At 35.9% G+C, this 14,818-nt stretch overlaps 1 protein-coding gene across 4 annotated transcripts in view; it reads left to right on the forward strand.

The window, feature by feature from the left end:
• The window catches only part of LOC115420484 (voltage-dependent calcium channel subunit alpha-2/delta-4-like), a 103,800-nt gene that overhangs the window by 28,097 nt on the left and 60,885 nt on the right, over positions 1-14,818 (forward strand). For 2 of the 4 annotated variants that reach the window (XM_030135737.1, XM_030135734.1), the window contains exons 8-24: positions 1,415-1,565; positions 1,672-1,746; positions 3,189-3,278; positions 3,372-3,485; positions 4,558-4,636; positions 4,720-4,853; positions 5,053-5,070; positions 5,229-5,306; positions 5,417-5,497; positions 6,683-6,757; positions 8,573-8,659; positions 9,542-9,613; positions 12,118-12,179; positions 12,440-12,507; positions 12,642-12,687; positions 13,531-13,628; positions 13,708-13,798. In XM_030135737.1, the coding sequence (XP_029991597.1) occupies positions 1,415-1,565; positions 1,672-1,746; positions 3,189-3,278; positions 3,372-3,485; positions 4,558-4,636; positions 4,720-4,853; positions 5,053-5,070; positions 5,229-5,306; positions 5,417-5,497; positions 6,683-6,757; positions 8,573-8,659; positions 9,542-9,613; positions 12,118-12,179; positions 12,440-12,507; positions 12,642-12,687; positions 13,531-13,628; positions 13,708-13,798 (1,419 nt within the window). The remainder of the gene's footprint in view (positions 1-1,414; positions 1,566-1,671; positions 1,747-3,188; positions 3,279-3,371; positions 3,486-4,557; positions 4,637-4,719; positions 4,854-5,052; positions 5,071-5,228; positions 5,307-5,416; positions 5,498-6,682; positions 6,758-8,572; positions 8,660-9,541; positions 9,614-12,117; positions 12,180-12,439; positions 12,508-12,641; positions 12,688-13,530; positions 13,629-13,707; positions 13,799-14,818) is intronic. The other 2 variants (XM_030135738.1, XM_030135735.1) reach the window with 1 other exon arrangement.

A 14,818-nucleotide genomic window follows, 5' to 3' on the forward strand; every position in this document is an offset into this window, starting at 1 on the left:
TAATGCTGAAAACTAATGTCTTTAAGAATAAAACCAATATAAGAACTGTACAAATAAAGCCATTATACAGTATGGTAAGACACTTTTTGTCATTTTATCTACTTCCTGACTATATCTTGTGTCCTACCAGTGAACAGTTTGGCGTCTCAGTGGGATGGCACTTTTACAATCCTTCCGTAAATCTCAGTTTCACTTAGTCTGAGGCGTTCTGCTGCTGGCTGTGTTGGCTGAGCAGCGGCCAGCCAGAGTCCTGATCCGCTGGAAAAGACGATAAGCTGCTCCTTAGCCGGGTCACTGCAGCCCACATGGCACCATATGTGACTGTTCATGCATTTCTGAATAATACCGGAGAGCTGCATATGTCCCAGAACAACTCCTCACGTTGCATTACAGCAGCTGAAAAGCTGCTGCATGCATCTGCTGCAAGACAGAAAACTTGTGCAATTAAAAGTTAAAATTATTAATAGAAAGAATCAATTGATTAGCAATGAGCATAGCAATCAGGGTTGTAATTGTAATTAAGGAAAACTATGATGAAAACCACATTTTTCTTTGAAAATACACTGAACGAAGAAACACAAACAAAACAGAATTGCAGGTAAAATCAGCTTCCATACAAATGTTCTGTCAGTGCTAATTGTTCATGGTTACCAAAAATAAAAACTTTGTGCAATATTAGACCTTTAATTAACAGTGGTTTTGCAATTTTTGTCATATTTGATGTCATGCATTGTTTCATCCTTTTTCAGCTTCCATAAATTAACATCAAAACTAAACTAAAAGTCAATTCATCAAAATAAAAACTAAACTCGTTATATGCTTAACCCTTTAACCCCTGACATGTCTGTGGTGATTGAATCTATGATTTATTTTAAATATTCCTAAAAATTCAACCGTTTGCTCAATAGGAAAAATTTCCAAATGTTCTGATAGAATAGACCCTAATCTTTCCATAGACATCTAAGCATGCTCAGTGCACCCCCGCTGCCAGTTGATGTTCAACTTCCTAAATCTCTTATTGATGTACATTCTGAGTGCCTTATTTAGTCAAAACCTGTCAAACTTTAATTTCTATCTTTGTCTTTTTCTGTTATTTCACCCTGTTTTGACCCTGAAACACACAGTAAAGTAAAACCACTGAAGAAAAGGAACACAAGCACATACTCACTGCAGCTTTTATGACACTGAAACAGACACAAATTCACAGCAGCACCTTTACCTGGAATCAGGACTCCGGTTAAAAGTTTAAAGATCTAACTATAAGTAGACTCAATAAAACTACATAAGAATAAAATGTCATTAAAATTTTAAAATGATGAAACCTTGTAATTGCCAGCAGTGCAGTGTACGATTTTGTGATGAACATATCGCAGCTTTTGCCATGACTAAGGTGTACTATACGGTTTGTGTGCAGGTACATTCAGGCAGCCACATCTCCAAAGGACATCATCATTATGGTGGACATCAGTGGTAGCATGAAGGGACTGAAGATGACGATTGCTAAACACACTATCAACACCATCCTGGACACACTGGGAGAGAACGACTTTGTCAACATCATCGCCGTAAGACACACACACACACAGATGTTGACCATAAACTGACTGTAAAAGCCCTGGTTAAGTTATTGATCCACTGCTTTGTCATTAACACGTCTCTCCCTGTGTGCAGTATACGGACTATGTTCGGTATGTGGAGCCATGTTTCAAAGGGACGCTGGTCCAGGCTGACTTGGACAACAGAGAGGTAAAACTATTATCTGCGTCATGAAGGCTTAAAGAGCTAAGGAGCATCTTACCAGCTATTACACACTGAGGAATCCCCTCATCATCATCTTCAAATCAGCCTCTTGACCTACTTCTTGACCTAACATCAGAAGGTCACCGCAGGTCAAACTACAGCATTGTGTCCATTTTTGTACTTTGTTAGGACCACCTGAATTTTTAGACCATTACAAGAGTAGTGAATTCAATAGGAGGATAGTTACTGCTGACCATGTAATGCTGATTACAATCTTTGGTTGGAAGAAATGTGTTATTTCTGTGTACATTTGCAGAGGTGGGAAGGTGTTTTCTGTCTTTCCTGCACTTAGATAGATAGATAGATAGATAGATAGATAGATAGATAGATAGATAGATAGATAGATAGATTGATAGATTGATAGATAGATTGATAGATTGATAGATTGATTGATTGATTGATTGATTTACAGTCCCTGCTCCACAGAAACAGTCATACCACATCATCAGTAAATAAATAAATACAGAGTGTAAATAGCTAAAAATAAGTTAGATTAAAAAGATCTTGTATTTGCTGCTGCCAGCTAGGAAATTTCCCCTTAGTGGAATCAATAAAATCTATCTTATCATGTCTTATCTCATCTCATCTCATCTCATCTCATGTTCTATTTCTCACATTTGTGGAACAAGATTCTTCTTTTTCTGTCATTTATTTACTTTTTTGACATCACAGCATGCCTTCCCACCATGAAGACCTACATGAACACAGCAATAACACATATAAAAGACAACCCCTTTGTCTATGAGGGATATAGTTACACCAAAGATGCCACAAAACGAAAAAACAGTGGAACATAAATTTGGCTATGAAGAAACTGGTGTATATAATGAGATGTTTCAGACTGCTTGAACTAATGCCAACATGCCAACATTAGCAAGTTAGTTTCAGTGGCTTTGCGCAGAACCTGCCCTTATAAATACTTGTTTTCCAATTCAGTTCAGTTCAGTTCAATTCAGTATTTCAGTATTGCGTTTACTCTTTGAGTACATTTTAGAGCTTGTACTTTTACTTGAACAAAAACATCTAATCATTACTTCTACTTTAACAATATTGTTTTTTTATACAACAATCTACATGTATACCGATATTCTGATGAACTGACATAACAACATCACATCACAGAAACATAGTAGTATATAAATAAAATGCCTCATATCAGGTGAAACCATTTTACACTCACCTGTCTCTTTGATCACATGCATTGTCAGGACATTAATTCGGCAAAGTTGTATAATTTTATAGTCATTGCTTTTTAATGTTTTAAGCACAGAAAAAAGGGTGACAGCAAGTTTTAGATGTTGTATTTCTGAACTTCAACCCAGACAAATAATCTGAAAGTTATTACAAATCTTAAATATTAATCTACAATCTATGTGCATGTGTTTCAGCACTTTAAGGTTCTGGTGGAAGAGCTGCACGTTAAAGGAGAAGCGAAGATCAAGAATGCGATGAAGGAGTCTTTCAAAATTCTCAATGAGGTTAATGTCTTTCTGTGCTCACAGCATAGCGCAACCGTTTCATAAAACACTGTGAGCTGGCATTTATTATCAAACATTACTGTTTGTGTATAGGCCAGAGCAAATGGGCAGGGCAGCATGTGCAACCAGGCCATCATGCTGATCACAGACGGAGCCATGGAGGACTTTGAGTCTGTCTTTGAGGAGTTCAACTGGCCTGAACGCAGGGTGAGGACGAGCACTGAGGACTCAACTAACCTCTCACCTCTCACTAGATGTCTTCACATATGTTAGATCAGAATATTTAAAGCTACTTCTTAAAAGTGATCTGACCTTAAAGGCACCAAGGACAGATGCTGATATCTGGTCCAAAATAGACCCTGAAAGTGTTGGATCTTGATAAATCAGACACAGAACAAAAGAGCAGGAGTGTATTTATTGATTTATTTGACAAACTCCAGTCTGGTGCAGAACAGAGGCATTTCTCCTTAGAGTTTGGAATATCTTGTTGCTGTCTGAGTATTTTAAAAGCTGCATATTCTGGTTTATAGACCTTGATGTCGAGCACTTCTTAGAATATCTGAAACAGCTCATGGTTTATTATGTTTGTCTGGTTTGTAAAAGTGCAATGTGTGAAGTCTTAAGTTAATTTAAAAAACTGTTAAACCCTAAAGACTTAAATAGACCGATTATTTGGGTCTTGTCTTAAGTTGTCGTACAAATCTGTTATTTGAAGCCAAGTGGATCTAGTGAAAGCAGAAAGAATTAAAATATTAAAAATACTAAGGCCATGTTCAGACAACAAGGATTGTGGATGGACGGATGGATGGATGGACTGATACATAAACAAATTAAATTAGAACTTCAATAAATACAAAAACAATAAAGATGTTAAACAAAATAGAAAAGAATGCCTCATCCAAAGCAACAAAACAACAGCAGAACCATCACTAAATGTGGTACCCCAACTTACAGGAATAAAACATTAATAAAAGGATAAAAAAATAAAATAAAAAAAGGATATCAAGCAATAAAACCAGTCTATAAAAAATATGTTTGAACATGTGATTTAAAAGAGGTTACTGATTTTTTGCAGCTTATATAAGTGGACCAAAACCAAACTGAAAAGATGAGCTTCCATATGAGTTGTGCCAGTTTTTTTTTGTTTGTTTGTTTGTTTGTTTGTTTGTTTTTTTGGCATGGGGGGGTGGGAGGGGACAGATTTGAGTCGCATATGAGCAAAAACAAAATCTGATTGGACCAGTTTTACCTGCATATTGTAACCTGTTTTCCTCTGCAGGTGCGAGTCTTCACTTACCTGATTGGCAGAGAGATGACCTTCGCTCAAAACACAAAATGGATCGCCTGCAACAACAAAGGTCAGCCGTCTGCGTGGGTCTGTACTGGATATGTGTGTGTTTGTTTGTGCACTCACTAACTCATCTTTACATGTGGTTTTCAGGTTATTACACACACATCTCCACGCTGGCCGACGTGCAGGAGAATGTTATGGAGTATCTGCACGTGCTCAGCCGGCCAATGGTAATCAACCACGACCATGACATCATTTGGACGGAGGCCTACATGGACACTGTGGTGAGCCCCACCAACCAATCAGAGTTCACTGTCATTATGGGATGAGCTGGTCCTTTAAGTCATCAAACTGAGGCTGTCATCCTCCTCCACATCATCATCTTCATCATTGTCAATGTCACTTCATTTTCATCTGTGTTTGCTTTCTCCCTGTTTCATTCTCCCATGATCCTCTGGGCCTTCCCTTCCATCACTGTGGCAGCTCCCCAACACCAAGGAGGTAAAGGAGAGGTTTTAGAGAAAAGTGGCAACAGTTTAAACAGTTCTGTTGTAGTGTTTATATAGTTTTTCCTTTTTAAGTCTACTCTTTTTTTTCCTGATCTATCATTCATGTTTCTGTTGAAATGATCACACTGTTTGTTGTGTCTTGTTTTTCAGCTCTTCACCACTAAAGCTCAGAGTCTGCTGCTGATGACCTCCGTGGCCATGCCCGTCTTCAGTAAAAAGAAGGAGACAGTAAGTGTGTCAACAATATTTAACTCATTATATTTGGGTATTTTAGGACGGACAGCTTTTTCTTTTTTTTTTTGGAGCCTCACTCTGAGCATATGTGCCTGTCTCTCCAGCTGTCCCATGGGATCCTGCTGGGTGTCGTCGGCTCTGACATCCCACTGATGGAGGTGATGAAGCTGGCACCCAGATACATGGTCAGTTTTTTACTTTATAGCTACCTTTCGCAAATGTGGGGTTGGAACCCAACCGTGGCTCAGGGAGCTGTTCATTTTACTACACACTGAGTCATCCAGAAAAGCGTAATTCAGTCATAATTTTTATACGCAAACCCATGAGTGTTCCCACCCTGTTACACTATAAAAAAAGATGATAATTAGCAGTAATGATAAACAAATAAAAAACAAGAAACTCAACAGATTAGTATTAATAAGACTGCTCTGGAATCAGTGAAAGATCTACCTCTTTTATGTGATTCAGAGCAGGTTGCCAGGTACTGAAAAACTTATTGGCACATCCTCTTATAGAATATCTAAATTTTTCTCATGTTAAATTATGTAAAAGATCCAGAAACCAAGATTTAAATGTTGGAGGTTGTTTATCTTTCCATTTAAATAGTATTAGTCTATGAGCTAGAAGAGTGGTGAAGGCAATCAGATTTTTAGATTTTTGATTCAAATGAAAATAATGTGATATAATGCCAAATATTGCAATTGTTGCCTTAGGTTCAATATGAGACCCTGTTACATCAGAAAGAAATTAGAATATAGACTGTCAAAAGTTTTTCAGTTTTGAACAAAACCAAAACATATGAGCGTTCTACTCTGAATTCTGAGCTGAACTGTCATGCAACAGCATTGTTCAGGATGTGATTCTGTCAAGTACATTATTCAGATTTTGCTTGAATTCAGTTTTTTACTGAGGAGGGGAAGAGATCTGGAGATACTGCCTCGGTGCATGCATAACATAAAGATGATTACTTCATTAAAACCCAAAGACAGTATGAACACGTAACATCATTATGAGTAAATAACTGTGGAGCATTTTCCCTCTATTTTCTTTAAGTAAACTGCTTTTTAACCCCAATTTCACCGCACAAAACACTGTTTATGTCTAATATCTGTTTAATGCTAAATCAGATTTAAAGGTTCACTGTGTAAGATTTAAGGTTCTCTAAATGCATAAATGGAGTATGAGGTTCGTGATTATTTTTTTCTGACTAAATAATCACAAGAAATACAAATCATCAAGAGAATGATGGTACAATCTGCAGCTTCACAACTAGAAGCCTCTAAATGTCACACACTGAACCTTTGACCATTAAAAAGCTTTACTGTTAACATCCCCAGCTCTTATTTTGGTGTATTTTTCTTCTTCTTCAGCTGGGAGCTCACGGTTACGCCTTCCTCATCACCAACAACGGTTACATCCTGGCTCACCCTGACCTTCGACCTTTGGTGAGTTTCTAGCAGTAGTTTTAGTTTGACTCTCCTTATAATAATGTTCTCATCTCTGAGATTCATCACAAAAGAGGTTCTTAAAGTCCACAAATATGCTTTGAAAAAAATACATTCCTGTCAGTTTACTTGCAGAACTTGCTTAAAGGGGTCGTATTTTGCTAAACCCACTTTTATTAGTCTTTGGTACATTTATTTGTGTATTTGGACCCTAGTAGTTCCAAAAATTTTAAATTTGAACCCTCCAGATGCTGCAAAGTTATTTTTATATTCATTCTGGCAAAAATCGAGTGGATTTCTCCAACCTGTTTTAATTCCTGCTTAGTTTGTTTCATCTATAACTAGTTACATCACGACATTTGTACATATAAGGTCAAGACATCTGACGAACATTTCTCTGAGTACGACATAGTTGTTGTAGTCCATACTGAAAATATGTCCAAACTTTGAGCCGATTACCTAAAATGTTCAGTTGTTGGTTGAACGAGACAGAGCAGCACAGCCAACAACCTGGAGGGGGTGGGGCGTGAAGTGGCTCATTTGCATTTAAAGGGCCAGCGCTCAAAACAACCTTTCTGGTGTCATTACTCAGAAATAGGGTTGAAGATGGACCTGTGGAGTTGAATTAATGAAGAATTCAGACCCAAGCATAGCATTTACAGTTCATGTAAACCACAGGGAAATGTTTTAAAATGCATAATTCCATGTAAAAAAAAAACAAAAAAAAAAACAAAGCAAAATATCGCTCCTTTAAGACTTCAAGGTTTTACATTTTTGACAGTACCACAGAAATCCAGTGATAGTTCAGAGCTCACAGCATCCATGGTAATACAGGGTGTCCATAAAGTCTCTTTACAATTTTACAAATTTATTACAAAGCAAATTAATCGACAAATCTATGGAATTTTTTTTTGCCTTATTTAATACACCTCTATATGGGACCATTAGTTATACTGAATTTGTTTCCATCTTGGCTGTATCATAGCTTCATCAGTGGTGTCAATGGCATCAATTATCTTTAGCTTCAGGACGTTGATGTCCCCTATTTTTATTCGATACTCGATATCTTTAACATAACCCCATAGAAAGAAATCCAGGGCAGTGATATCTAGTGAACGAGGTGTCCAGTGAATTGAACCATCCCTTCCAATCCAGTCTGGAAATGTTTGAATTAGGAACCCACCAACATGCAGTCTCCAATGTGGTGGTGGACCATCTACCTGGAAAATGATGGTTGGTTGAAGGTCATCCAGTTGTGGTAACACATATTCAGTCAAAAGTTCAAGGTCAACATTTGTAGTTATTAAACTCCCATTGAAGAGAAATGGACCAATGATTTAATTCCACACAAATGCAATGTGATTAAAACTTTTGAGTACATAGAACAAATCTGATTAACATATCTCATCAGTTACATTGTTTAAATTGTAAAGAGACTTTGTGGACGCCCTGTACAATGCACTGTTCTGGTTTACTGTGCCAAAACTTTATGGGAACTGTAGATGTAAACTTGGTGGCAAAAGTTGATCATCTCACCTGAAAACAGCCTGTTACGACCATGTATGTTAGAGTATGTGATAAAAGCATGTAAATAAAGTAAAGAGGAACAACTAACTTTAAGTTTAATCGAGTTGGTAATCAATGCACAAGATAAATGTGGCACAAAGGTTTAATCAGCTCTGATTTACTTCTTCTCCAGTGGAAGCCAGAGATGTACTGTAACAGTGAGGCAGATGTCCTGAAGGGTACATTAAGGGGAAGAGGTATTAAATATTTATAAGGATGGTATTACACCATGTCTCCTCTGTCCTACAGTACAAAGATGGAAAGAAACTGAAGCCGAAGCCAAATTACAACAGTGTGGATCTGTCTGAGGTGGAGTGGGAAGATACCGAGGAGATGGTAACCTCACACACAGAGGACAAATATCACTATATGAATCCAAGAAGCTGCATCGTGGAAAATAATCTCACGCTAAATAAAATGTAACCTGATGTACTGTATCAGTGCAGTGTTTAATCCAGGGTGCACGGCAGTTATCTGACCTTTCTAAGTACAACGTTGGACAATGACGGTTTCTACGACCGATGAAAGACAATGTGAATTTTTATTTATTTTTTAATAATCTTGTTATTTGGACACATTTTCAGTATACATATCCTCTCAGCACAGGTATAAGCATGTCCAGTTTTCCAAAAACCAACTAACAGCAAACAAAAACTTACACCGAAAAAAAAAAAAAAAGTAGACCCCCCCCACCCCTCCAACCCACATTGGGCCACATTCACTTAATTACAAGTGTTATAGCTGACAATGTGAATTTTAAGAGGAACTTATGCCATACTAATATTAATTTTTGTGCAATTTAAATGTGATTTTCTTACCGTGAGTACTGTATTTTGAGACTGTTTTCATTTTATCCAAAGTCACATATGTCATTTCTTCTGTCTCTAAACCTGTGGCTTCTTACTCCATCTATCTATAGTGATAGTTCTATGCAGCTGTAAAATATAGGGTTTAATTTATAAAAGATTCTTCTAAAACACAATTAACAACCCAGCTATCTATACAACACAATACATACTGTTGTCCTCTGTTTTACCTGCAAAGCATTAATGATTGTATGAATGATTCTAAATAATAATAATGTACCTGAATGCATCACGCTGCTCAGCTAACAGATTTACTTTCCACATTGGACACATATTCTGTGATATTGTATCTGAAAGGATAAATAAGTGAATTGAACTCTGTATTAAGTTTGTTCTTATCCTAAACTTTCAGCTAAGAACAGCCATGGTGAAAGGAGAAACGGGCAGCATCAGTCTGAGCGTCAGAGCTTCAGTGGATAAAGCGGTGAGAAATTATTTAACTAATACAATAACACAAGGCCAGAAATGTTTTTATTGAAATAAAACTGTTTTTCTCTCTATGACAAGCTCTTTGGATCGTGACACGGTTTGTAGATGGGATTCTTCACTTTAAAATCAACAACAGAATTTGATTCATTGGCCTCATGCTGCAGTTTTTTTTTTATAATTTTGAGACTAGCACACAATATGAAAGAAGGCATTATACATAAATACTGTATAATGCCTTTCTTTGTATTTTATGTACACAAAGAGACTGGACTCAGATCAAAAATGTGAAAATAATTTATATATTTTCACTATATTATAATAAAACAAACTAAAGCGAATTTGAAATATAGAAAGGGCAAACCTACACCTGAAGTTAGTGCTAAAAACTAAACGAGATATTCTTTATTTTTCAGAAAATGTTGTAATGACAATCACTTCTGAGTTACCATGAGTCATTTTTAACCCATAAAGACCTAGTGCTACTTTTGTGTCAGTTCCAAAATATTTTTTTCTCTATATTCAACTTTTTTAAGTGATCTATCACCATTTATTAAAATATTATCCTCTGTATTTTGCATTTTTTCAGTTACATTAGGTATTTTCCTGTATTTAATGTACTGATCATGTGGATGGTCATAAAAGCTAAGCTTAAAGTTGAGGCTTAATATATCAAAAACAGAGAAAACTGAAGAAAAGTGACTTTTTCAGCAAATATATCCTTAACTGAATGTAAAAACAAGTGTGTTCATCCACTGTCACTGATCCAACTCCATGGGTTTTACTGGTGAATCAATGTTGTAGAAGATGACAGTGTTTCCATGTTCACTACGGAGCCTCTGAACGTCCAAATGGGTCATATCTGATGACCATGAAAAGATGACAAACTGTGTTTTACACCAATTATTTACATGTATTAATAGGATTAATGAATTAACAGATATTAAACATTTTAGATCAGTAGAGGCCACTGGTGACTATTTGGGTCTTTATGGGTTAATATAAAGTGAGTCGTGCCAGATATTCCTATAAAACAAGAATTAAACTTTTCATAAAAACAGTATCAATGTTAAAACTGTGAATTTTGGTGTAAAACTACATGTGCTGATGTGCTTTGTTACACACAGCATCAGCCTGGGGCTCAAAGCAGTTTGTTGTCATTGTCCATAGCATAACAGGGGACATGGCTTTGTGATTTCTACTCAGATCAATGCACATCACCTTGTTTTTACCACAGTGATGTTCTAAATGAGTCATATATCATGGTTCATTTCAGGGTTTTTTTTTTTTTTTTTTTTTACCTTACTTTACAATTTGCTGTTTTTTATATCCTAAAGATTACATCCACACTGCAAACCTTCATTTTCAGATTTATTTCCAAGGTTAATTTTTTGTTCACCTGTTTGCATTCTTTTTAATTTGACCAAAATTAGATTCCAATGTGAACTGACCTTCACAGTCTCATACACAGCACAGTGTTGTACAGAAGTAAAAGTCGAGGCTTTCACTATAGAACACAAACTAATTAAATATGCCCCTTCACTTTTTCTTTGTTGGGTGCGATCCAGCTGTAGTCCATGTTTGTATTCACACTAGTGCATAATTGTTACAAATGCAAGTCTAGCGTGACTTAACACTTGTATAACTCCCAACTATTCAGATTGAGGTCAGATTGCTGATTTAGGATCTAGGATTTAGGAGCACACATGAAAGTAGCCCAAAATAGAATTGAAATGATAAGATTTGTGCTGTTCCTACCAAGGTTATAATAGTTTTGGATTTTTCATTATAGTTTTGTTTTATTTAGTTTTGACTTTTTTTTTTCTCTAATTCAGTTAGTTTTAATTTGTTTTTAGAGCAGATTTGCTAGGTTTTATTAGTTTTCGTTATTTTCTAAATGCTTAGTTTTAGTTTAGTTTTAATTTCTTTCTATCTTTTGTCTTCTTCTCTGTCGTATTCAAATAAATCCCAGACAGGACTCTGCTGCGTTCTCCCAACTTTAGTCTACGTTTCCAGGTAGAGTGGGGACCAAAAGACGACTAAAGGACAAGTGACAAGAAGTGACGGACCGTTAAATATCATATGGTGCCACCAGCTAAAATTGCTTGAGGGAAATAAATCGATTTTATATCAGTCCGACGTTGAAAAAGATGAAAACGAAGGGAATTTTATCCAGAATTTTTATATGTTTTAGTTAGTTTTGTAAACACACAATACAGTTTCAGTTAGTTATCCTTTTTTTCTTTTAATTATAATTTTTATTTATTTTAGTTAATGAAAATGTTTTTACAATTCTAGTTTTCGTCATTTCGTTAGTTTTCGTTAACGATAATGACCTTAGTTCACACTATTGTAAAAAAAAAAAAAAAAAAAAAAAGTCTGTCATATGAGCAAAACAAATCAAATATTTTCCCTTGTGGTCTGAATATAGACAATCAGCAAGGCCAACAAATGAAACCACTCTGCTCTCATCTTAACATGGCTTTTGTTTGTGTCCAATAGAAACGTCCTCTGTACCTCATCAACGATTACTACTACACAAACATTGACGAGACACCTTTCAGGTAAATTAACAGTTTGACTCTAACTTTAATGTAGTTTTAATGTGTTTTCTAATACAGTAGAATACAATGATAGTTTTGTTTCGTGGGCTGATGAAGAATTTTCCAAATCTGTTTCCAAATCTTCTGCCCTAAAATTGCTTGCATTTCTTTTCACTGTTATAAAACTGTCAGTTGTATCAGTTTAATTTCTTCACTAGAGGGTGCTGTTCTGTGTTAAACAGCCTGTTGTCTCACTGTCTGTTGTCTGTGTGTGTTTGCAGCTTCGGCATGGTGCTCACCCAGGGTCACGGAAAACTGATGTTTTTGGGAAATGTATCAGTGGAAGAAGGTATAATTTCCCACAAACCCCTGCACAGATAATAGTCTACTTATTTATGTACTGTGATTGACGCAGTAGAATTGTTCTTTCTTTTTTCATCATCATACACAACCTGTAAAAACTTGACTTTTTTCCACCTGCAGGGCTGCATGACCTCACTTCTCCAGACCTCTCCATCGCCTCAGAGTGGTACGTCTGAACCACAGAAACATCATTATGAGAGTCAAAAACTGTAGATTTCATTAGGATGCAGCAGCTCAACTTACATCAATTTTATTTGTGTTGAATAAAATAAAATGCCTAGTTTTAGTGGGGTTGGTACTGTTGGTGCCAGTTTGGTGCTAAACACAAGGAAGACATTTATGGTGTGATGGAAAAGGGGTAGCAAAAATGTATAAACTTAATTAGAATTTTGCAAAATTACATCATTTAAATATTTCAAGTCCCTTAAACAGAAGGGATATGAAACCCCTTCAGGTCCGTTTTCAGGATTTTTTTTTTTTTTTTTTTTTTTTTACACCTTTCTTACAATTCCTCTTTACTTAAATAAACAGAGACTTTAGTTTTAAAGCTGATACACTTCACTATTCACCACTGTGTATAAATGTGTGAAAAGAACAGAATATGATTGGAAACTGATGTCATGCTGGTCTTTAGTTTAATAATGCTTAATGTTTAATAACTAGTAAGACGACCATCATCATAAAATAGATGAAAACCTTTTTAATGTTTAACTGTTTTAATGTTGTCTCCAAATGCAGGTAGACCAGTTTAAATCTAAACTGTAAATTATTGAAAACCATTTGATTTTTTGAAATTATAATGTAATATTTTATAAAATAAATGTATGAATAAACAGCTGAAACAGGAGGCTATTCAGTTGACTTTTATGTAAGATACAGTTAATTGTGTATGATTAAATTCCATTTATTGTCCATATGAGCAGACTTTAGGAGGTCAATAAAGTCTGTTGGTAAATCAGACAAAATGGTCACGAACCACTGTGTAAAATAATAAACCTCTTTTCCTCAGGACTTACTGTGAAACTGACATTGACCCCGCCCACCGAAAATACACCCAGCTTCAGGCCGCCATTCGCTACCTGCTGGGGAAAGAGCCAGACCTTGAGTGTAAGTTCAGACCTGGTTTTTAGTGATGGATAGTAGATGAAGCTCGAGCTTTGTGTGACTGAGGTCAATTCTTACCCAGGTGATGAAGTGTTGCTGCAGCAGACACTGTTTGATGCCGTGGTAACGGCTCCGCTGGAGGCGTACTGGAATGCCCTGATGCTCAATGACAGGTGAGGGCTTTGACCTAAAGTTTATTTGTGTTCTTGTAGTTTGGATTTTAATACCATGATTAAACTTGGCTTTTGAATGTGACTTTGTGATCTAAGCACTAGTGGTCAGCTGAAACACTTTACTATTTACAACTGGGTGTATCATGTTTCTTTTATTTAACACGTGTATTTTTCTGTTATGTCCTTATCAAGTACACATCAGGATACATTAGTGTTAACATTGCAATATATATACATGGTCAAATGTGGTCCTTCATACTTGTATTTAACCCATAAAGACCCAAACAGCCACTGATGACTGAAATCATCTACTGATCTAAACTGTTTAATAACTTCTGAACCACTAAACCCATCAATACTTTGAAATAATTGGTGTAAAATGCAGTTTGTCATCTTTTCATGGTCATCAGATATGACCTATTTGGACGTTCAGAGGCTCTGTAGTGAATGTGGAAACACTGTCATCTTCTACAACACTGATTCACCAGTAAAACTCATGGAGTTGAATCAACGACAGTGGATGGAGACGCTTGTTTTATGTTCAGTTATTGATATATTTTACTGAAAAGTAAATTTTTCTTCAATGTTTTCTGTTTCTGACATAATAACCCTCAACTTGAATCTTAGCTTTTATGAACATCTACATGATCAGTAAATTAAACGTAAGAAAATACCTGATTTTCACTGGAAAAATGTAAAATACAGAGGATAATGTAATAAATGGTGATAAATCACTTAAGACAAGTTAAATGTAGAAAAAAAAATATTTTGGAACTGCCATAAAAGTAGCAATGGGTTTTTATGGGTTAATGCTATCCATGTTTGATTAATTCACTTAAGATTCATTTTAAAAACAAGCATAAACAGATTCTGCAAATTACCATGCATCACTTTACTTGATAATTTGACAGAATCTGTTCTTTCATACATATTTTAATACATGCCACTGTTAAAATGAAATTCTTGAAATGTCTGAACTTGAATTAAAGTGGATGCACAAAACCCTCTTTTTAATGTGGA

This window comes from Sphaeramia orbicularis, chromosome 6 (assembly GCF_902148855.1).
Source record: "Sphaeramia orbicularis chromosome 6, fSphaOr1.1, whole genome shotgun sequence".
NCBI lineage: Eukaryota > Metazoa > Chordata > Actinopteri > Kurtiformes > Apogonidae > Sphaeramia > Sphaeramia orbicularis.